This window comes from Myotis daubentonii, chromosome 2 (assembly GCF_963259705.1).
Source record: "Myotis daubentonii chromosome 2, mMyoDau2.1, whole genome shotgun sequence".
Lineage (NCBI taxonomy): Eukaryota > Metazoa > Chordata > Mammalia > Chiroptera > Vespertilionidae > Myotis > Myotis daubentonii.
Genome location: NC_081841.1, coordinates 44,133,350 through 44,158,512, shown reverse-complemented (window position 1 = coordinate 44,158,512; position 25,163 = coordinate 44,133,350). Strand labels below are relative to the sequence as shown.

Genomic DNA, 25,163 nt, shown 5'->3' with positions numbered 1-25,163 from the left:
GACACACAGTTCATACCCATCATTCTGTAGATCTAGTAAATCTAGGTGTTTGTGTTTTTTTTTAAATAGAGCTTTTCCATTTTCTGAACCTTTCTGAAATCTTGATTTCATTTTACCTTTGTCTCTCACAATTGAATGAACGAATGAGGCTGGTGTGACCTGTGTTCTTGCTTAAAAGTGAACGTCTTTCTTTAGTTACCCAATTTGTTAATATATCTTGAGTTTTAAAATTTCACATACCATAAATTTTTCTAAATAAGATGTCAAACTATGAGTTTTCTTCCTTTTCTATGCATGGTAATATTATACCAGAAGATGGTGCTGTAAGATTATCTGCTAAGGAATAATGTGACTTCTCAGTAACCCTTCACTTGAAATTCACAGAATTATGAGAAAGTTAGTGTTGCAAAGAACCTTAGGGATAATTTAGTGTAACACCATTATTCAGTTTTTTAAAATTTTCAAAATATAGCTATATAGTTCAAATCTATGATTATTTTTTATTTAAATGTCATTCTTAAATACTTTAACAGTTTCTCCCATTCTTCTTTTATTTTTGTCTGTGGCATGTTCTAAACCAGCTGGAGATGTAGATATGGAAGTTGAAGTAATTTCTAAACTTTCAAACTTTAGCTTTCTTTCATGTATTAATGATTATTTAATGAAGAAAAATATGAGAGGCATTGTACATTAATTTAGTAGGTACAGTTTGCTTCATACCTTCTGTCTCTATGTTCTAAACAACCCTATTCTTGCTCAGAGAGGACAATACAAATTTGCTTTGTTTTCAAATATTATTACATTTATGATTGCTGGATGCTTCTACAAAATTTATTGAGTCTTTAATTCCTTTTTTATAATCTTTCTTTGTTTTCCAGATTGCTTTTCAGGCTATATCTGTAGCAAACTTTACTTTGATTTTTCCTGGCACAGGTCTTAAATTTTAGAGCTCTGAATTATTTGTAATAACTTTTCAAATTGTTTCATACAGATCTGTGAATGCTATCCCATAGTTCTTACCCGCATGAAAAGAGAACCCTTACTATGAGGTAGACATGATGGTGGTTTTTACATATTTGAAAGATGTATGTGACCGGGACTGGTGGACCCCATTGTACCAATAAAGAGGATTTTTATTGTAATACACACACACACACACACACACACACACACACACACACACACACACCCCTTTTGAGAACAGAATATCAATGAACATCTTACCAAAAGGGATAGAACTTTTCAGAGATTCATGGAATAACTAATTTTGGGGAATTGATGAGTTTCATTTTCTAGCATTGCTGGAATATAATATGAATAGCCACCTGTCAGTTTTATATTATAAGGTAGACTGATAATGGTAATGAGCCTATGTATTTTCAAAAGCATACATAATTCTAAAAGGGAAAGTAATTGATCTTAATATAATACATGTGCATTTTGGTGGTAGTTTTGCTAAATTTAGTAAATTAAAACTATGAGGTTGGTAAAACTAGGTATATAGTTGTTCATATGGAAAATAATACGATAATTGATAAATAATAATACAAGAATAAACTGTTTACATATAACTGTAAACCTACTTTTGCCAACCACTGTGTTTTTTAAATTATAAAACTAAATCTTTAAAATATATATGTATATCTTTTTATTGATTTTAAAGAGATAGAAACATCCGTGAGAGCGATCAATCGGTTGCTTCCTGCACATGCCCTACTGGGGATCAAGCCTGCAACCCAGGCATGCACCCTGACCTGGGAATTGAACAGTTACCTCCTGGTTCATGGGTTGATGCTCAATACTGAGCCATGCCGGCTGGGCTAAATCATGTTTATAAAAATTTAAACAATTCATTGTATGTAGAGTCAAAAAACAAGTTCCCCCTTTGCACACCGCTTTCCCCAGTTTCATTTCTTTGCCAAAATGACAAACTTGGCAATGTACCATATTCTTCAGACTTTTAAAAAAATGGAATTTGAAACTGATATACATGTATATTAACACTTATATGTAGGATCCTATTATATATCTTCACTTTGCTTTTTTTGCTTAGTATAGATTAATTGCTTTTTCTCAGTACATGTAGTCTGTCACATTTTTAATGTGAGTGTGGTATTGTGGAGAATAAATGATAGGGTTTTATTGAACTTGAAATTATATGGCTGAAAAATATCTCATATATTTTAATTTGTGTGGATAAAATCTTATTATAATTTTTAGTCATTTCTTTTTTCTCCTTTGTAATGGCTGTCCATATCCTTGGGCCATTTTTCTAATTCTGTTGACTTGATTTCTCATTGTTTTTTAATTGGTTGTCTTGAATATTCTAGTTATGTCATCAGCAAATTATAATAGTGTTGTTTCTTGTCAAGTATTTTCCTAGTGGGATTTTTAAGTCATAAAGGTTTTCCCCTCTATGATCTTAACTCCCCGCGCTCCCCCCCCCCCCCACCTGCCAACACTACACAGGGCCTTGTAGTATGTCTTCCATTGATTTTTCTTTGAATAGATGTGTGTGTGTGTTTAAATCTGTCTGTCTCTGTCTGTCTGTCTATATTTGAATAGATTGAACCCAGTGTAGAGTTGAACATGGCCTGGTACAGTGGGCCTACCAGTCCCTGCCTATTGAAGATTTGCTGGTCTTTATCCTCGTGCAGTTTATATTTTCCTTTTCAGATCCTAAGACTATTTTGTTAACCTGATCAGTGATTTATTTCACAATAATTTTTTTCAATAAAATATTTTCTTGTTTCCTTAAGTAAAATTAGTTTTGGTCATTTTCCAAATTATTTTGGGAGGGACTTTAGATTTTTTTATTACTGTGATTACTGCATTCTGACAAACTTCACACAAAGGTAAAACAATTTGAGCAGATCATATTTAGTTTAAATGTTTTTTGGTGTTTTTTTCCAGGAATTCTAGCTTTTCTTTCTCTTTCTTCAAGGACAGATTGTTTATACCTCCACTAAGTTTATATATATCCTAGAATAGCTTACAGTGTTTTTCAAACTTTGGAGAAGGATAAAAAAAAAATTTTTAACTTAAAATTTGTCATGAGCCAATATTTTTTAAAAATGATGTAAATAAGCCCATCTGCTGTTGCTCAGTGGTTGAGTGTTGACCCATGAAGCAGGAGGTCATGGTTGGATTCCCAATCAGGGCACATGCCTGTGTTGCAGGCTCAATCCCCAGTAGGGGGCATGCAGGAGGCAGCTGATCAATGATTCTCATCATTGATGTTTCTATCTCCTCCCTCTTTCTGAAATCAATAAAAACATGTTTTTTAAAGAATTATATAAATAAGTTACTAAAATATAAATTAAATAGATATAATTCTGTTAAATTCTATAAAAGTTTCTAAACCTCACTTTTAATATCTGTACTTAGTCTTATAGAGGTCATAAAAAATTCATTGATTGCATGCTGCAGACTGCACTTTGAGAAATACTGGATTAAGTCTGGAGGGTTTAAGAGAGTCATATACTAGCAGGTATAAGAAGCTTACTATTCAACTCCATCCTTTCGCATTCCAGATTCTATGGTCCAGAGCCCTCTTTCAGGTCTTGTTTCCTCAGATATTTGAATTCATGTTTTAAAATAATGAGCTATGAGGCTGAAAGGCAACTGATGAAGTTCAGTATCTATTTTTGATAATATCAATTTTGAATGCTCTCTCTGAAATGCCAGTTACAAAAGATTAGCAATCAGTCTAAGAATAATAGTGATCATGGCAACAATAGTAATAGCTAACTGCATGTGTACCACGTATCAGGCACTGTTCCCGGTACTTTTAAATTACATAGTAACAGGTTTAATCCTCAACAACTCTATGACATAGACATTGACAGAGTTACTTTGTCTAGACATATGGCATAGGTACTAAAGTGCTCTGCATTTTAAGGTGAGGTTATAGTCATAGGACTTAAACCATGTCCTGCTTTCCCTTCCCATCTCCTTCCCAGCTCTATTAGTACTCTCAGTTCTACATGCAGCTTCAGATAGCTTCTTTTGTTGTCTTTCCCGCTCCAGCTGGGCAGCCTTACCCACATGAAGGTTTACATTGGCATCACTGGGTTGTGTAACCAAAGAAGTGGATATTTCTTCCTGATCTGTAATGATTGCTAAGGGAAGAATGGGGAACTGTTGTCATGTCACCATTTTGAGCCTGGAAGCTTGAGGACCTTTTTACTGTGTTTACCAACAGAATGATATGACAACTGTACGGATGCGATGGGGAGACATACTTATGCCATTGCTCAAGAAATACAAACTGAATATCACGTGGGGTGATCAAGATCTGTTGAATATCATATTTTTTCATAACCCAGGTAATCATTTAATTTCTTTCATCCTTTACATTTGTAAAAAAATTTTACAGATATTATTTAGTCAAAATGAAATGCATTTATTTGATTTTGGCTTTGTATTAATAATTGTTACTATTTATGTTAAAGACAGAGTAAAGCTTTTCTTGAATATTGATTTAGTAGGAGGAGATCCAAATGCCAAACATTTTTTACTATTTTAAATTTTATTCTGTAAGGACTAGTTGTAAACTAAAATTTTTGCAAAATGTTAATTCTGTGGGATTAGGATTATTTGCTTAATTGTTCTGTCTTTCTGCACGTAGAAAGCCTTTTTGTTTTTCCCTGTCAATGGAATTATCGGCCAGATCATTGTATATATGGAAGCAATTGCCAAGAAGCAGAGGAAGAAGGAATCTTCATTCTTCATGGGAACAGAGGTGTTTACCATGATGATAAGCAGCCAGCATTTAGAGCTATTTATGAAGCACTGAGAAATGTAAGCATTTAAAAAAATTTTTATGTGGAAATACTTGCAAGCTTATGGAGAACTGTACAAAAAATTTCCATACCCTTTACTGAAGGATATGGATAGGTTGTTAATGTTTTACCCCATTTGCTTTATCATTGGTTCTCTTTATACATACATTGTTTGTTTTCTGAATCTTTTGAATACATCATGTGCTTTTGTCCCTAAAAACTACATGTGTTTTCACTTAGAACAGTGGTTCTCAACCTTGGCTACACATTAGAATTACCTGGGAATCTTTTTAAAATTCTGATTTCTGGGCCTCATCCTCCAGAAATTCTGTTTCTTTGTTACTAATGTTGTGGCCTCACCCCATAACAAAGAAACAGAATTTCCGGAGGATGAGGCCCAGAAATCAGGATTTTAAAAAGACTCCCAGGTGATTCTAATATGCAGCCAAGGTTGAGAACCACTGACTTAGAACAAGGATATTTTCTTATTACCGACCTACAGGACAGATGTCAAACTCAGGAAATAAAATATTGATAAAATACTTTAATCTACCATCCATGAGCTTTACTCTTCTTTGATCTAGAACAGGTTCTCAATCTTTTTTTGTCTATTATGGCATTGGCATTTTGGGAGGAATAGAGCCCCTTAATTCCTTATATTATTAGAATGTTCTTCATATTGGCTTGCCTGATGTTTCTTTATGATTAGGTTCAGGGTATGCCCTCCTGGTCAGAATATTATATAAGTGAAGTTGTGTTCTTTTCAGGATGTCACATTCAGTCCCCTTTGTCTGCCTGCCTCTCATTGGTGACGTTGATTTTAACCACTCAGTCAAAATGTTGCTCAGTTTATGCACTGTATAGTTAGTTATTTTTCCTCTTGCAAGCACTTTTTGGGGAGACTGTTTAAAATCCTGCTCATCAAAATGTCCATAGTAAATTTAGTAGCCATTATTGGTTCTTGCTCAATCAGTCTTTACTGTGGTAGCTACAAATTGGTCATTGCCCAACTCTGGCACTCCTTCTACATACAGCTTTTTGCCTGTTTATTGATCTTTACACACACTTAGTATGAAATTATTATGTATTTTCCCCAATGATTTATAATGCGTTTTTCCCTTTTATTTATGTTGTTCCAAATTTGACTCTTGGGAGTCCCTTTGGCTACCTCTTGTGCCCTTTTGACATATTCCCATCATTATTTTTAGTATCTCGTTGTTTGTCCCAACAAATTATTCCAGGCTCATCTTGATAATACCTTCCCTACTGTAGCCCTGAAATTAACTATCTGACAAAGGAGCTCTGGTTCCTTTTGGTGGGCTCTGGGTGCTAGGTATCCTTATTGCTGCCAGGGTGTCTTCTTAGCCCTTCCAGTAACAGAGCTAGAAAATGTAAACCCACACATACTCACTTACGATCATACGCCCACACCAATGCCTCCAGTTCCATACCCCCAAGCCCCCAAGCCCCCTCCTTGCTTTTTCGTACTCTATGTTTTTGTGTTTTATCTTCTTCTACATTAACAATCCGGGATCCTAACATAAAACATTTGTTAATTTAACTTAATCCTACAATACATGTAAAATAATTTGAAGAATGTTGTGTTTCTGCTTCCCTCTTCACAAGAAAAACAACCTGTTCAGGATTGTTTCCAGTCCTTTATCTTCCCTGCCCCTGCCCCCGAACGAGGGTGTGTGCTCAATTACTGTGTTCAGAAGTTACTTAGATTAGTTATTGTATCCTCTCTTTCAAGTGAGTTTATTTTATTCATTTCAAATACAATTGAGTTCATTGTTTCAGTATGCTTTTAGTATTAAGTTTTCTTCTTCATCCTTGTTGATTTAACTTTAATTCGATATGTGGAATATTAACATATTTCAAAAAGTAGATTCCCCATCTCTTTCCCCCCACTCAGTCAGTTGCCAGTTTCATTATCTTCTGGTTTGTCCTTCCTGTACACATGAGCAGATGTGTGTATGTGTTATAATTCCCTTTACTAAACAAAAGATAGCATACCTTTTTTTGTTTATATACTTTTTGCTCTTTGCTTTTTTCATTAAAATATTCTGGAAATACATGTATTTATATATATCTTTCTCATTTTTTATAGGTGTATAATATTCCATTTTGTATATGTACCAGAGTTTATTCAACTCACCTCTTGTGTTTGAATGTTTTGTTTTCCAGCATTTTGAATGATAAATAATGCGGCCATTCATAACCGTGCCCTATGTATGTTTGTGCTGTCGGGGGTGTGCCTTCAGGGTATATTCCTGGAAGTGGGATTATTGGGTTGAAGACACTGCCTGTTTCCCCTGCACGGGGATTGTTTGCATTCCTGCCCACAATTTATAGGAGGCCTGTCCCCACAGCCTCCTCAATGGAGTGTGTTATCAAGCTTTTAAAATTTTGCCTTTCAGTCCTAGCCAGTTTGGCTCAGTGCAGAACGTCAGCCTGTGGACCAAAGGGTCCCGGGTTTGATTCCAGTCAAGGGCACGTACCCTGGTTGCGGGCTCTTCGCCAGCCCGTGCAGGAGGCAACCAATCGATGTGTTTCTCTCACATTGATGTTTCTCTCTGTCTTTCCCTCTCTCTTCCACTCTCTCTAAAATCAGTGGAAAAATGTCCTCAGGTGAGAATTAACTAAAAAAACTAAAATAAAATTTTGCCTTCCATGTGAGTGAGAAATGGAATCTTAGTTTAGTTTTAATTTATATTTCTCTCATGAGTAAGGTAAACATCTTTTTATAAAAGAGACATTTTATCTTTTTTTGGTGAATTTTCTTTCAGACAGTTTACCTATTTATAGTGTTTTTAAAGTAACTTTATTGATACACATTTTATATACCACAGAGTTCACCTATTTAAAGTATATAATTAATTCAATCATTTTTTGCATATTTGCAGAGTCTTTATTTACCATCTCCCTGACAATCGTAAGTTCTTTGTATATTAGGGATATTAGTACTTAATCTGTGATTTCTGTTACAAATATTTTCTCCCCATTTACTTCATTTATGGCAATTTTTGCTATTCAGTCTGTTTGTTTTTAATTTTATCAACCTTTTTTTAAAAAGTCATAATTAGAAAGCCTTTTCCTAACTACACTTAGGTTATAGAAATATTCACCTATGTATTGTTTTATTTATTAAATTCAGTTCTTTGCTTAGTTTGGAATTTAGTCTTTTGTATTAGTTGAGGAATGGATCACATTTGATCTTTTTCCCAATGGCAGTCTTGTTGTTTCAAACCATTTATATAAAAGTCTATCTTTTTTGTTTGTTTATTGGTTAGTCTTCACTGAAGGATATTTTTTTCCATTGATTTTAAAGAGAGTGGAAGGAGGGGAGGGGGGAGAGAGGAGAGAGAGAAACATCAGTGTGAGAGAGCCACATCAGTTGGTTGCCCCCCACATGTGCCCCAACCATGGTGGGGAATCTGCAACCCAGGTACATGCTCTTGACCAGGAATTGAACCAGAGACCCTTCAGCGAGAGCCAACGGTCCAACCACTGAGTCACACTGACCAGGGCTAAAAGTCTATCTTTACTGCAAAGATTTGAGATACTGATTTTATCATGTACTAAAGTTGCATGTTAATTTCTGTTTTGTTCCATTTATCTGTTCATCTGTGCACCAGTGCCACACTATTTTACTTAAAAGACTTCGTGCTGTGTGTTATTATCTGGTCGGGTCACTACTTCTTCATAGCCTGTCCTTCTCAGTGTGTTCCTAGATCTTGTATATTTATTTTCCCACAAATACCAACACTTTTAACTACATAAAAATCTTGTCATTTTTATTGGGAGTGTATCAGCTTCATATATTGGGGGCTGCTGAGATTTTGATGGTGTTGAGACATCTTAAGAACAAGGGCTGTCTTTGTATTTGTGTCTCAGGATTTTTTAGTAGTTTTCTGCATATAGATTTTAAACATATCTTGAGTTTATGCTTAAGTATTTCATCTTCTTTCTTGACTTTGTAAATGGGGTTTTCTTGTTTAAGCATTTGTTTTTATTGAGTTTTGAGTGGAAATTATACTCCCCCTCTCCTATTCCTGCCCCAGATAATCTTTTCTCCCTTGTTTTTCTTGTTCTTACCCCCTTTTGTATAATTAAGGTGGTTTTACAAGGGAAGGTGATTATACTTCACATGCCTCTAGGGTGGTGCATGGAACCAGGTTTGAATATGTTGGGGATCAAGTCTTGGGGCAAATCCAAATGATGGTTGAATTTATGATTTTGTTTAATGATCTGTATCACTCACTATGCATGCTGCTAGTTCACTGACACTTGGGGAGAAGTAAATGTGACCACTCATCTCATGTAGTTCTGCTGCCAGGCTAGACTGTGCCTAATCTTATGTGGATGTGAAGATAAGACATAAATGAATCATGAAAGTACTAGTTTGGCTTAGGTGTGGGCGCTGGGTTCTAATTCTTATTAATTGCTGGTGACTGAGAACCTCTGGTCTAGTACAGCCTATCAATAGGAATGAGAAAAAAATACTTAACTGTAATCCACTGAGCTACACTCATTGGAGAATTATAAAATTTAGTGTTGATGTTCATTTAATGCAGTATTCAGAAGTTAGTATCGTATTTTAATGATGTTTTTACATGGATTGTCAAAAGGTGATAAAAATGAAAAAAATGACTTTTAGAGGATCTGAGACTTTGCAGGATAGAAAAGAAATGCATACTTATAAAAATGTGATTTCTTTGTTTCCTTTGAGCATTAAAAATGCATTATTAAAGAATTAAATCTTTCTAATTTATTTGATCTTTTATCTTTTATAAATATGTACCTTTAAAATGTGAGTTGGTTTTTAAACTGATTAACTACACTTGATTTTTAAAAAATCTTTTAAGATTATTTCAAATACTGAATTAATGATTTTATGTTTTTCAACTTAATGAAGTTAATCAACCCTTTATGGTGCTTTTGGTTAGTGTTTTATCTTCCCTTATCTATAATTCAGTGAGAAGTGTAATTTTTAAAAGAATTGTATTCAGACAAAGGTATTTATGCAAGTTTTAGACAGACGCTTAGTCATAGCCATCGAATACAGTGAACAGTATGAATTACAAAGAATGTGTATCATTTTTAAATTGTAAATGCATGGCTATATCTGCCAGCAAATCAATTTTTACAGTCCATACATATTTCTTAAATATTAGTTGTTGAGTGAATAAAAATATTAAGATTAAAAATTGCAAATTCAAAATGGGAACAAAGTATTTTATTGCTCTGTAAGGTATTTTCTGCTTAATGTATATCATCCTGAATTATTATATTTCTTGATATTTCTGTGTTAACTTTGATTTACTTCACACACCCTGCTTATATTTGCATAACTATCTCTGCAAGAGAGTTGAGTGCTTACTCCTACACTACCTTCTTCGCCATAGCCATGATTGTACCCAGCATTTGCTGGATTGAACTGCCATTCTGCCATATTTTAAAAACATGTCTTGTTCTTTGAAAATGCCTTGAGTTATTTAATTGTGGTCATCATAGCCTTGCTATTTGCTGCCTTTCAATCTGCAGTCTTATATACAGAGCATGACCTTCCTGAAAGTCTGTGTACTGAGTGGTGTGCCAGTGACGAGGGAGGGAGTGATTAACTGTCAGGAGAGGTTTCTCAGAGGAGCTGACACTTGAACTGAGCTGTAAAGATGAGGACCAGGCAGAGAAGGGAAGTGAAGATGAGCCAGGCACAGCCTGCGGTGTGGAAAGAGGCCTGCAGTCAGGTTAGGCACATGTGGGAACACCTAGATGCCAGTTGTGTACTGCACAACTCTCGGGCACTTTGCATTACGTGATGGAAGAATGCAGTGACTTCAGGCTGTGTTCACCTCGGAGGGATTTGGGGCTTTTGTTCTTTTCTCTCCGAGCTTGTGGTTGTCATCTCACAGTCGTTAGAATCCCGGGTAGTCTCTGTCCCTGAGCACGTGAGAACTCCGGCCTTGGCTTGCCCTGCCTCCATTGTCCTTGCTGAGGAAAGCTCCCCCTGCTGCCCTAGTGATTACCATTACTTCCTCCTCTTCCAGATTGTGAGACCATAGTTCTGTTTATTTCACTGAAAATATTTGTTGAGAAAATGCTTTTGTGAGACTTTGTTTATTTTAAAATATGTTTTTATTGATTTTAGAGAGAGAGGGAGAGGGGGAGAGAGAAGCATTTATATGAGAGAGAAACATCAATCGGTTGTCTCCCATACACAACCTGACTGCAGCCTGAGCTGGCAACCTGGGCATGTGCCCCGACCAGGAATGGAACCGGTGACTTTTCAGTGCATGGGACAGTGCTCAACCAACTGAGCAACACTGGCTAGGGCGCTTTTTATGAGACTTTAAATGGAGGTTGTCAGTATTAAATTGATTGAAGAAGTTATTTAGAATTAATTACATATTTATATTTGTCTTTTTATTTTCTTCCTCTAGTGTTCTTTTGAAGATGACCACATCCGTTCCTTATTAAAACCTTTAGAACTGGAATTGCAAAAGACAGTGCATACATACTGCGGGAAAATTTACAAAATATTTATCAAACGGCTAACCAAAAGCATCCAGGACCGCTATGATAGACCACCCAAGGAAAGGTGATTCTTGGAGACTACTGAGTCAAATGAATGAAACCAACAAAATGTTAGAGGAAACGTGAAGGAATAGTCTTGGATGAAGTGTTCAGGAAAGAATTATTCATCTTCAGAATAATTTCTTTTTCCTGAGGAAGTTAAATGAGCAATATATTCATTTAATGAAGAATAAATTAAAGTCTTGACTCCAATAAGAAGACATTTTTCATCTCTGACGTTTATAATGTTATTTGCTGTCATTCCAGTATTGATGAAAATATTGAATTGTTTGTGGCCTATAGACTGGTTTACTGTTAAGCTCAAGTGAGTAAGAACAGTAGAAGGGGCGGGGTGTATGAATGGAAAAGATGTACCTCATACACAGTAGGTTGCAAACTGAGTATAGCAATAATTTTGTCAGCACTAACCTCACTTTAAATACGTGAGAAAAACGTTTACAGGAGCAGAAAAGATTCTGTTTCTAAAGAAATGTGATGTAACCATTGACAATCCATGTGTGCCTTCATAGATTTCATCTCTGTTTTAAAATCTTTTTGTGACAATCATGTTTAAAATTATTTTTAGATTACAAGTAAACTGCACGTTTAAGATGGCGCTGTATAAGAAAGAGGGAAAACAGTGAAAATTGTGTTTTAGTCTGTGTGTATGCTTGTGAAATATAGTATTTTCATGTGTATATTTTTAACTGTCTTGCCAAACTCAGATCTAAGATCGTTAAATATTTTGAAAATTTTTTTTTATCATTTTAAATGAAGAATTTCAGCTTTACTGGGCATTCTGGAAGCAGAAAAAGAAAGGAAAATAAAATGAAAACCTAAATAGTATACCTGTGTGATGGGCCAAAATGCATTAAGCTCTGTACTTCTGTGAACAGTAATTTTAGTTACAACAGAGCAGGAGAAAGTGGTCATTTAACTTTTTTTCTTCTACCTCAAAATATATTTGCAAGATATATTTGAAGAAGCAAATATATAGAGCCTTAATTTAAACAACTGTCATGGATGATTGGGATTAAGAAAACCAGTACCTCTGACTACAGGAAAGTAGTTTGGGTCAATGTGAATAGCTTCCCTTTTTGAACATCACTTAAGACAGTTATTTTTTTTTAATGTTGAAAATAGACTTCTCAGTGTTGTTGATCTCTATCTAAGTTTGGAGGGTACATAGAAGGCTGTTGTTAACGGTCCCCAAATAAGACCATTGCCTGCCTGGCTGCATTAGACTCTTGGGGAGAGCTTGTTGAGAATGAATGCTGGGGCTTACCCTTTCTGGCCCACTGTGTCTACGATTGGGGTCTGCAAACTTTTTTTTTTAATGAAGAGACTTAAAAATTACACAGAAGTAGAGAGAATACAGTGGTGCTGTTTGTCCGGATCAAGCACTTAACAATATCTTGCCATATTTGCATCATTTATCCTTTTTCTTTTTTTCTAAAGTATCTTAAAGAAAATCCCAGACAACATGTTATTTCACCACCGTGAACAGTTCAGTAACTACAATGACATAATACTTCCTCCATGTTAAATGCATCTTAAGTCCTTAAGCAGATTCCTGATTGTCTCCAATGTTAGAATCTAAGTCACATTATGATTCTATTTTTAATAAACACCTCAGGTGATTTTGACATCAGCTAGTTTGGGAACCACTGGAAATGATTTTGCCAACTTGAAGGTTGAAATTAGGATATCATAATTCTTAGCATAGTTGGTGGATTACAATTGTGATTCTGAAATATTAGAGGAAGTACTTGAGTTATTGACAGCATATGAATTTATATTCTAAGCAAGTTCCTTAGGTTTAATTTCCTCAGTGAACAGAGAATCTCAGCCCCATGGGCTCTGATATGATTGGGACCATGTCGAGTGTGGTCATAGTTGAATCCAGCTGCGCTGTGTACTCTGGTCTCACACATGTGGCTTATTTACATTGCAACACATTCTACATTGTCCATCAGTTGGAAGATTCCTCACCTGGTTTATTCAAATCTGGCCTAATTGGGCCTTTTACCATAAATTGGTTTATGGTGAAAACTTTCCATTTACCGACTATTTTGCCTAAAACTTGGAATATCACAGAAAGTCCATAAAGATATTAAAATGAGTTTTCTGAGTTTATCTTTAGGTAAGGTAACTTTTTCCTTGAGAATTCTCAAGAAATGCAGCTCTTAGCATTAATGAGGTTAAATTATAGGATAACTTAGAGAATATTACATTTCTTTTTATAAAATAGTATACCTATGCAGTTTATATAAATTACATTGTATATTTTTTGAGTCCATATGTTAGAACAATTCTGACCTCAGAACTATCTCTGGGCTACAGTATTACCAAAGTGGAGTGACTAAAATATAGTCGCACTTCATTTGTATGAAGTAGTTATCTTAAAAGAATATGGAAACTTTTAGAAATATATATTGTGATACATTTTAAGAAAATACAGCCCTGACTGGTTTGGCTCAGTGGATAGAGCGTCGGCCTGCCGACGGAAAGGTCCCAGGTTCGATTCCAGTCAAGGGCATATGCCTGGTTTGCAGGCTCAATCCCCAGTAGGGGGCGTGCGGGAGTGATTCTCTCTCATGGATGTTTCTAGCCCTCTCCCTTCCTATCTGAAATCAATAAAAATATATTTTAAAAAAGAAAAAAATACATACCCCCCCCCCCCCCCCCCCCCGAAGAATAGTTCAGAATTTATTAGGTAACCCAGTTACCTTTGGATGCTTTAGAGCCTGAAGTAATATTACTGCTTACTGCTGCTCTCATCTTACCTCCAGTCAGATGTTAGTGGTGTAATGGGAAGAAAATCAGACTGTGAACTAGGTCTGTATTCTCTTCCTGGTTAAGGGACTCCAGGTTAATTGTTTAACCTTCTCTGTGCCTTGGGTTTCCAAGTAATGAATATGCCCTTCCAACCTCATGAGACCCAGCAGTCATGAGTTAGGAAGTTTTGAGACTCAAGAGAGAATGGATTTGAAGACGTTCTGCACGGCCTCTGTCAGGCACGTCCATCAGCGTTGCTGTGGAAGGTCTGCTTTGCCCTGCCGTCCCCTTCGGCTGAATGTTTTCTGACATGCGTGGTATCTCCAGTATTAATTTGCTTATATGAGGTAAGGAAGAGTTTTTAAGGAAGAGAAAGCAGGGAAAAGAATGATATAAGTGAATGATCAAAAAAAGAAGGAAAAGAGAGGAAGTGAGAAAAGGGAGGAAAGATGGGAATGAGAGTGAGAATGGCAAAAGGCAGAGTAGGAAAAGATGGAATGAGAGTGGGAGAATCGAGGTGGAGTGATGGAGAGAAGTGGTGTGGAAACAGTCACTGGCGGAGTTGTAGCCCCCACCCTGTGCTGCTGCCTGCCGCCTTCCTCCAGTGCAGTGCTGGGCCCTCAGGGTCGGGGTGCTGGCTTCATGGAGGAGGCAGCATGGCTCCCTTGTTTGATTTGTTGATGCTAGAGTTGTTTCCCAGTCACTCTACTCACTTATTTAGAGCTAATGATTGAACATGATTTTCATTATTATTTTCTGGGTCCCAGTTTATGAGGTAGGGCCTGTGGAAACACAATGACAAGCATCTTCCCTTAGCATTGTCCTTTTAGTCATCCTGAATGTTGGCTTAGGCCAGACCACCACACAGAGTCACCAGAGAGGCTAGGGTGGAGGGATGGTTTCATAAGGTGTGAAGGGGCCCAGGAGCTTTCTGCATCATTTTTCCAAGATGATGCTGATAGGAAGCCAGGTTTGGGAATCACGGCCCTCCCTTGAGTGGCAGCTCAAACAGTCAACATCTGTTGACTCCTCAATAGCATATTTTCAGTTCAACTGGAAGAATGGATTCAAGAGAACGGGAGATAGCAGAAATACATGAAAGGGAAAGACCTTAAGAGAGAGTACTCACTGTCTTTTTCCGCAGTCTATATTGTAAGTAATACGGTGGTGCTGATCGGCCTTAGTCGTAGTCAGAACCTCTTTGAGGTGTTTAGAATGACCATTGATCTGTTTTTTTAAAAATAGCTTTTTTGGTTCCTTAGAGTAAATTAAGAAAAGTAGGGGAGCTATATGTTAAGTGTGGGGTCAGTTATCCATTTATTAAATGTAATTTCAAGTGTCTTAAAACAACTGCCTTTTAATATTTAATAAAAGTAGATTAAAGAATGATTTGTATGTAACAGTTATCTTCTTATATATTGCCAAAGCAACTCTTTTTTGCCTATTAAATTCTGGCCGAACTGTTCTGATGTTTATTGTTTCTTAATTCATTGAACATGAAACTAGATTTTTTAAAACTAAGTTATAATGTTATATAAACTTAAGACAACTCTAAAAGGTGGTTCAAGAATGTTCTTTTGTAAAACTGAAAAGGAATATGATGTTAAATCAACTATCTAGCAATAGAATCATGAGGAGAACATGAAATAGCATATTGGACTAGGCAATTTGAAGTTGATTATAAATCAATGTCACACTCATTTTTAAATGGAAAATATGTATCGTCACCTCATCTATCAACAATTCCAAGTGTCTAATGGGATTTATTTCTTTAGAATTATCTGTAGTCTCAGTTTTAAAACAGAGCCATTGAAAATATATGAAGAAAAATGAAAAATTCCCTCACTACTAATACTGTGAGTGTTATTTGGAGGATCTGTGGTCAGACATTTTGATATCAAACTTAACTGCTGTGGAGCCATTGATTATGTTTAGTATATGTACAGTCTGATTATGTTTAGTATATGTGAGCATATTCACGCACACAACATCATAGCAACTGCGTGTAAAAATTAAACACAATGCAACCGCGTATGTTGCGTAAAAAGTAAATTGACTTTGTGATGGAAAATAGCTATTTTCAACTTTTATATAAAATCTCTTCAGGGAATATTGGAATGCTGTGCTAAAATAATCCAGGGCTTGTAGTATAGCTGTAGAATACATCATTTATTCAAAATTTAGCAGAACACACATGCTTCGTATTCGTTATTTGAGAGCTGGACCAATGGTTTTTGATGGGTGCTATAACAGAAGATCTATGAAGGAGATGGTTTGCACCTGTTCCCGAAATCAAACACTGAGAAAGATTGCAGATGTTTCCATTTTTTACAAGCATTTCGCATAAATGTTTTAATTATTTGAGTAGAATGTTTGTAAAGCTGCAGAAGGCCTCTGGTGTACTGTGATATGTAGAGGTTACCACCCTTAAACTACTTTTTACCTTAAAATATTGTGGTTTTAGAATAATTTGGATGTCTTCCTCCAAGTATTTTATGTATCTTGACATTTATTAAAGGGGAATATAAGATTATAGATGCCACTATTACCTGAGAATAATGGAAAGTTGCTTCGTTTTGTTTTGGGTGAGTTCAGCTCATCTTTTTGTTGAGAAACTGTGTTGCTGTTACTAAAAAAACCCATCTCAATAAATGTTTAATTTCTCCAAATGATGTGTCTGAGTTATTCTAGAAATCATAAACAGCTTTGGAATGTTTAGGGTTAGGATGCTTGATAACTAGGAGTCCAGTAGCTGTATCCTAAGGGATAGATTTTCCTCAAGTGCTTCGTACTGTAGAATAACTTATAGAGGCCATGAGTTCCTTATGGTTAACCTCAAAATGAAATGATAAAAAGAGAGTTGGGCCTAAGAAACAAGTTGAAGATCAGAAGGATGCCATTAACAAGCTGATAAATTAGGACCAGAAAGGATAATTGAAAATTGTTGACATAGAAAGGTTTGGCACAGTAAGTCAGGTGCCACTCACCAGGGGTAGAATAATCCCAATATATTTGTAAACGCTTAACCATGAGGCTGAATGAAGAATTTCCCAGTCAGGCCTAGCTTCCCTTTGAAAGAATTAGCTTGCAGAACTCTCTCAGGTTAATCCTGCAATTCCTCAGCAAAGTGTATAAGGAAAAGGGAAAATAAAGGAATGGGGAAAGGCATAGAATAAAAACACACCAAAAGAAAATGTACTATTGGAAAAAGTAAAATCAAGATCCAAAGTTTAAAATGGGACAAAGTAATATTTTTATTTTGTTATTTTTATTTTTTGTCTTCATATTCCTTGGCAATAGGGGAAACCGTCACCTCCCACCTTTTATTGTTTTGAATTTAATGGGGGAAGGGTGAATGGTGTCTTCTTGTCTTTTTTCTAAAGGGTAGGAATTTGCCACATGTTTACTGGTCCTTTGCTTTCCTTGTTTTTTGAAGCAGTCAGTCTTTCAGAAGGCATCCTTCACATTGGCATGGGCTGATCACGTTCTTAGTGAGCAAAAGCATGAAAGCTTTTCCACATTTCAAGTTAAGCAGGAATTCCCCAAATGATTAGAATGAGAAAGTCTTATCTTCTGGGCAACATGCTATATTTTAATGCCTTGGTAATAAAACAGAGAACTGGACCATATTCTTCAGGTTGTGGAGGGTTTCTGATCATTCCATGGAACCTATCTGAGGTATGGTAGTAAGGAGCAAACTTTTGGCTTTATTGGCATTTTCTTTCAGGGTCTTTAAAACCTGGCCCACTGAAACCACTTTTTTGTGTGCTCCTTCCAGCAATCCTAATCTGCCATGGCCATAAACACTTGCATAGCAAAGTCCAGCCTCCTTAGCAAGAACCACCTCTGGAACTGTGGTCATATTGATAATATCCACCCCCCTCTCCCCCACACACACCTGGTACAAAACATGAAGCTTTCTGTCCATGAACTAAAAGTCCTTCAATTGTGAGCACTGTCCCTTTTGAGTGGTACCAGAATCCTAGCTTCTTAGCAGTCACTATGAGGACCTCTCTGGTTTGGGGGCAGAATGGCTCAGCTACTGGGATATGGCACACTCCTCTGGCACTGGAGTGACTCCCATCATAGAAGGTCTGAGGCCTCATGGCGGTCCTGTTGATGAACTTGTCAATAATGACAATATCACCCAGCTGAATCTCTTCCCTCTAGGAACTGAAAGCTGTGGTCTCTATGACAGGAGTACAACCCTCCTCCTTCAGAGCCCAGATGTTTGCCTGATGGTTGACTTTTGAAGGCCCCGTACCTTGCAAGGAGGATGCCATCAGCATTCTCTGTCTTCCCCAAAATTAAGGCATCAGAAGGCTTGCCAAACGAAGCATCCACATATTTCTTGGTTCTCCCTTCTAAGATTTCTGGATCATCCAGGCCTGTTCCACCAATGATTCCAATCTTCATAGCTGTAGGGGTGGCACCTGAGGCCATATCTGCACCAGGAGGAGGTGTTGGGTGGGCACGGGGGCAGAGAAGCAGAGCCCATAGTACCATATTTTTCCATGCATAAGATGCTATTTTTTTCTAAAATCGTTAGTCTGAAAATCCAATGGGCATCTTATACATGGAAGTCACCTGAGGAGGGAGCCCTGTGGGTGCGTAGCTGCCCATACCTTGTCAAACAGGCTTCCTCCAATCACGAGCCTTATTGTTACTGACGTCAACTGATGAGTAATTGGAAGTGGAGGTGGAAAGTGCGAAGATGCAACAGGGACCTGAGTGTTCTGAGCCCATAAGGATGTCAAAAAATAAAAAGATAAATACTGGTAAGCGATTGTCTCACTCTGCAACATTCACACTGAATGTAATCAGCTATGCAAAAGAGCATGGAAATAGAGCTGCAGAGAGGCAATTTGGACCTCCTCCCACTGAGTGTATGATCAGACAGTAGAGAAAACAGGAAGAACTCCTTAAGATGCCAAAAAAGAAGGCCTTAAGAGGAAAACCAGCAAAATGTTTAAAATATTGATTTCTTAATTTTGGGTTGGAAAACGGCGTCTTATACATGGCGGCATCTTATACACGGAAAAATATGGTAATATTTTAAATAATTTTGTACAGTAATCTACCAAAATACACAATAATTCTTATATATCAAACATAGATTTTACATATAGCAAAATCTCCCAGAAAATAGGATATTGTTAAAGCCACCATCATTTTGTCAATCTTGAATAAACTTCTTTCTGAATTTGCACATCAAGACCAAAAATAAACATGTACTCAGAGGATTTGAACAATGCAATAAATAAATGCCATGTTTTATATCCACATTTATAGAATTTAGTAACCTGCAAAGAAAACCTTCATAAACTTGTGTATTAGGTAAGATTACCTAGGATGAGAATTGACTACAAGTGACAGAAGTCCAAAATAACGGTGACTTAAAGATAGAAGCTCATTTCTCTATCACGTCAATGTGGTTGTCAAGTCTAATTTGGAGTTTCTACTGTGCTCAGGGACTCGATCTCTCTCTTGCCTGATCCTTTGTCATCTCCAGTAAAGGGCTTCTACCAGTGGTACAAGAATGTATTTCTTCTTCCACTTAGCATGTCTACTTTCAGATAGCAGGGAGGAAGAAATGGAAGGGAAAGAGCCTGTCTCCAGCTTTCATACCACTTTTGGGGAGTATCACAGATTACATTCCTTTGGCTCAGAACCTAGTCATGGACTCTGTAGCTGCAATGGAGGTTGGGATATCTTTACATGTTCTTCACATGGGCCCAGATAAAATTTGTCATGTCAACTGCTGCTGCTGAAGAAGAAAAGAATATATATTAAGGGAAAACAATCACCGAGACACTTCGCACATCTGAAAATGTTTTAGTCTGTATTTGCCCTATTGAATAATTTGGCTGTTTATAGACTCTGAGCAATTTGTTTTTCAAATTTTCAAAACATTGGTTTATTGTTTTTTTTAACTTTCTATATTATTTGTATTATGCTGGGGTCCAGCCCCAGCAGGTCCAGGGGTCCCTAAAGGTGTGGACGGAGTCAGCGAAGACTATCCACCCTCTTCCTACAGTGGAGTCCTATCCATCCCGAGAGTGGGGCTTACCTAGGGGTCCCTGTTTGGGCACCATATGCCGGGGTCTAACCCCAGCAGGTCCAGGGGTTCCCAAAGGCGTAGATGGAGTCGGCGAAGAAGGAAGGACACAGAGACAGTGTTCAGTTGATCAGCAGCCTAGCCAGGATCTCCAGCCAAGTTCTGGTCTGGATCTCCAGAGAGGTTCTCCTTAGGATCTCCAGCCAGGTTCTGTGTCCATGTTCTCTTGCTAGGTTCTCCAGGTTCTCCAGCCAGGTTCTGTAGCCATGTTCCCTCGCTAGGTTCTCCAGCCAGGTTCTGTCCAGGTTCTCCAGCCAGGTTCAGTCACCAGGTTCTAGTCAGGTTCTCTTGCCAATTTCTGTAGTCAGGTTCAGTCCAGGATCTTTCGCCATGTTCTCTCGCTAGGTTCTGTCTCTAGGTTCTGAGGCCAGTTTCTGTCCAGGATCTTTTGCCATGTTCTCTCCAGCGAAGTTCTTCTGTCTCTAGAGAACGTTCTGTGTAGGTTCTGTGCCTAGGTTCTGTCTCTCTTGCTTCTGTCTTCTAAGTTCTGTCTCTTGCTGTCTTGTTACATCTATATTTATACCAGTTGATTCAATCCTATCAATCTCTATTACAAAGGTTAGGGCGTTTCATATCTCCATTCCAGGGAGTAAAGATTATGTAGCTTAAGCATGATTGTTCATAGTTAAAGTGATTAGTTACCCGCCTAGCACTTAGTTGAGGGGTTTTATTCCCTCCCTAACTTCAGGGGAAAATCCCTATCTGGGGAAACAACCTTTCTCAGAGAGGAGACCTTGGTTAAAACAAATAGTGCCAAGAAGGTGAGCAAACATTTTAAGAACAGTATGCCATATATGCCAGGTCCTTTGAAACAGCAAGCATGGACCGGCTCCCGGCAGTATTAAGTTTCTCTGGGTGTGGGGGAGGAGGGTATATATTTATATCTATAAGGAATTGGTTTATGCAATTATGGAGGCTGAATAGTCCTATGATCAGTTGCCCACAAGCTGGAGACCCAGGAAACTGGTGCTGTAAGTCACTCCAAGTCCAAAGGCCTGAGAACCAGTGGAAATGATGGTGTAAATCCCAATCTAAAATGAAATCAGTATCTCAAAGCAAAACTTGCATTCCCATGTTCTTTGCAGCATTATTCGCAGTAGCTAAGATATGGAAACAGCTTAAGTGTCTGTGGATGGATGAATGGATAAAGGAGGTGATTATATATATTCTATAATAATAAAAGCATAATATGCTAATTAGACCAGACGACCTTCTGGATGAAGCCAGGGCTGTGAGGGAAGTCCGGGTCCCGGGTGCCAGAGGGAAGCCAGTGCCAGCAGCTAGGGGAAGGAAGGCCTGCTCTTGCATGAATTTCGTGCATCAGGCCTCTAGTATATATATAAAATGGAATATTATTGAGTCTTGTAAAAAGAAGGAAATCCTGCCATTATGACCACATGGAAAAGTCACCGAAATACAAATACTGCATGATCTCATTTATATGTGGGATCTAAAAATGTTTAACTTACAAAAGCTTAGAATAGAATGGTGGTTACCAGAGGCTAGAGGAAATGGAGAGATGTTGGTTGGAGAGTACAAAATTCTAGTTATAAGTAGAGTAAATTCACCCTGGATGGGTAGCTTAGTTGGTTAGAGCATTGTCCCAATACACCAAGGCTGCAGATTCCATACCCAGTCAGGGCACATACAAGAACCAACCAATAAATGCATAAATAAGTGGAACAACAAGTCAGTGTTTCTCAAGTCAAAAATAAAAATTAAAAAAAGTAAATTCTGCAGGTCTAATGTACAGCTTGATGACTATAGTTAGAAATACTGTTTACTTGAAATTTGCTAAGAGAGTAGATCTGAAGTGTTCTTACTACACACACGAAATGGTAACTGTGAGCTAATGGATTTGTTAGCTTGATTGTGGTAACCATTTCACAATGTATATGTATATCAAAACATCATGTTGTATACATTAAATATATACAATTATACCTCAGTAAAGCTGGGGGCAAAAAAACCCAGTCCATGTGCAGAAGGTAAGATGAGATGTTCCAGCTCAAGCAGTAAGGTGGGGATAAAAAGGCAAATTCCTTCTTCCTCCACTTTTTTCCCCCAATTTTGTTTTATTGCTTAAAGTATTACAAAGAGCATTACATATGTCTCCTCCTCCCCCCCCCTTCACTTTCCCCCAGCCTCCCCTAACCCCCAGTGTCTTGTGTCCATTGGTTATGCTTATACGCATGCATATAAGTCTTTCGGTTGATCTCTTACGCTCCCCCCAATTCCCCCTCCCCAAACCTTCCCTGGCCTTCCCACTGTAGTTTGACAGTCTGTTCGATGCTGCACTGCCTCTGTATCTATTTTTGTTCATCAGTTTATAATGGTCTTTATTATCCACTCAACTCCTAGGGCCTCATATTAAATATGATAAAGAGAGGCAAGGAACACCAGACATTAGAAAGTTTCCACGCGACATGAAAGACCAAAACAAAGGCTAAAAAGAAACTTTGTGACTGAAATAATGCAAAAATCATTAATGTTCTTGGGGTGATAAAACAGTGCATCTTTATAGATAAATATATATTATCTATAAGTGAGTGAGATCATGTGGTATTTTCCCTCCACCTTTTGTTCTATTCAGGACCTCCGTGGCTTGGATGATGCACATTGACATTGGGGAGGGCAGTCTACTGAGTCCAATTGAAGTGCTAATCTCATCCGGAAGCACCCTCACAGACACACCTGGCAAAAATGTTTAATCCTGGAGACCCCTTGGCCCAGTAACTGTGTACATATACCGTTAACCATCACGTTGTTGTTGAGATAGCTGATGGAACTCTGATTCTTGAGCTCTTGTGTGTGGCCTGATTTTCTTTCTTGAATCTGATCTCCTTTTTTCCTGGGTTCTTTTTGTTTCATTCTGCTGGGGAAGTCGTGGAGTTCTGGAAATTCCTGGTGATGCACTTCAGTGTGAGCCTTTTCCCCTTCAGTGTGCTGGGTACTTAAATATTTTGATTTGGACATTTGGTACTTTATTCCTTGAAGGAAATTGTCTTGAGTATTTTCTTTGTGCCTTTTGCCTTTCTTTTGGAAACACCCATTTTTTCAGCTATTGTATGGCCTGGTTTGGTTCCCTAATAATCTGGTCCTTTTTCTCTTATTTTTTATGTCTAACTCATCTTCCACACTTCTATTCTGTGTTTCAGTTGCCTTCATATTTTTAGTATCCAAAAACAGTTGTTTGCTCTCTGAATGTTCCTTTTAATAGCATCTTGTTTTTGTTTCAAAGATGCACTGTTTTATCACCCCAAGACCATTAATGATTTTTGCATTATTTCAGTCACAAAGTTTCTTTTTAGCCTTTGTTTTGGTCTTTCATGTCGCGCGGAAACTTTCTAATGTCTGGTGTTCCTTGCCTCTCTTTCTCATATCTAATATGAGGCCCTCGGAGTTGAGTGGAAGCCCTGTGGGTGGTTGAGATTTATCAGCTGATGGGCTTTGCTGTAGGGAAATCTGTGCTGTTTTAGTAGGAACTCCTGATTCGGTAAAGATAGGCCATTTTCTTGGGCTGACGAGGCTTCTCAGAAAGGAGCTCTCATCTATGGAGTTAGAGCCTGATTTACCTGGTGAGTGGGGGAAGGGGACTGTTGCCTTTGACTTAACTCATCCTTCCCCCGTTTTTTTTTTTTTTTTTGGTTATGTGCCTCTCACCATCAGTTGAGCCTGATGAACCCAAATTCAGAGTCTTAGAGCCTTTTTGTTCAAACTCTGTGGCCAGTTAACCTGCAGGCTTCTGCCATTGTGTAAGAAACAAGGACTTGAAGGTGGAGGTGGTGGTGGGGTGGTGGTGAGGTCTAACAGCTTTAGCTAATTTGAACTTGTGGTGTCTATAAGTTCTCCTACTTTGCACATTGTACTCAGTTCCTGATGTTTCTCCAGGATTCTTTGATTCAGATAGTTTATTTTTTTATTTTTATTTTTTGTTTTTTAGTGTTTTTATTGATCTCAGAGAGGGAGGGAGAGGGAGAGAGAAAAACATCAAGGATGAGAGAGAATCATGGATCGGCTGCCTCCTGCATGCTCCCTACTGGGGATTGAGCTCGCAACCCGGGCATGTGCTCTGACCAGAAATTGAACCTTGACCCCTTGGTTCATAATTCAACGCTCAACCCCAGAGCCAGGCCGATGGGTGGTGATGGGGCTTTTAAGGAGCGGGCTGAGTGACAGCCTGTGTATTTGGGTTTTTATAAATCAGAAGTCAAATGCCTATGGGCACCCCCATTCCACTGCCTCAGTCCTCACTCACACTCCCCTTGGACCTTGAGGTCCCTCTTTGAGGAGTTCCCCAGGCTGTGCAGGCTGTGTGAGCCGTGGGTAGGGCCATGTAATACATCATCAAAGCTGGTACCTCGAAAGCAGAAGGAGGAGCTATTAATAATGATGCCAGGCAGCAGGCAAAGTGGAGGCGGGCCCAGGACATCTGGTCTCCCCAGCTACGGTCAACACAGGCTCAGCCAAGCAAAGCCAGATGCGAAGCCACCCTGGAGGCTGGAGGGCTGGTGTTCTGTGATGCCCCGGGGCAGGATGGGGTGGGGGATGGAGGGGAGGGGCTGGTCTCGATGCCTCAGGAGGGAAACGGGTGGTGGGCCCTCACAGCTGACCCAGCTTCCCGCCTGCAGTCCGCCTCTCCAGTGACAGGTCCACCGTCCAGCTGCTGGACCCGGCCACGGGGACCTGGGCCTCTGCCTGCTTTGATGGCTTTACAGGAGCCCTGGCCCAGACCGCCTGTGGGCTGATGGGCTTTCACAGGTACCCAGCCCAGCCTCCGAGGCGGTCACCTCCCCCTGGGACCTCCCTCCTTCACTCTGGTCCTCCCTCTTCCCCTCTGCTTCCCGCTGTCTTCCTTCTCGCCTCCTTTCCTGAAAGCCCAGGTGTGGGGCAGACAGACGGCTTCC

The 25,163-nt window shown here is 38.3% G+C and overlaps 1 protein-coding gene and 1 pseudogene across 4 annotated transcripts in view; one reads left to right on the top strand and one right to left on the bottom strand.

Annotated features, from left to right (window-relative positions):
• Positions 1-16,807, top strand: part of GXYLT1 (glucoside xylosyltransferase 1) — a 41,203-nt gene extending 24,396 nt beyond the window's left edge. For 3 of the 4 annotated variants that reach the window (XM_059682587.1, XM_059682584.1, XM_059682586.1), the window contains 3 exons: positions 4,205-4,328; positions 4,631-4,803; positions 11,228-16,807. In XM_059682587.1, the coding sequence (XP_059538570.1) occupies positions 4,205-4,328; positions 4,631-4,803; positions 11,228-11,389 (459 nt within the window). In that variant the 3' untranslated portion in view covers positions 11,390-16,807. Of the gene's footprint in view, positions 1-4,204; positions 4,329-4,630; positions 4,804-6,410; positions 6,537-11,227 lie in introns of all 4 variants that reach the window. The other variant, XM_059682585.1, reaches the window with a different exon arrangement.
• A 923-nt stretch (positions 16,808-17,730) lies between these two features.
• LOC132227466 (S-methyl-5'-thioadenosine phosphorylase-like) lies at positions 17,731-18,600 on the bottom strand (annotated as a pseudogene).
• Between the last annotated feature and the right edge of the window lie 6,563 nt (positions 18,601-25,163).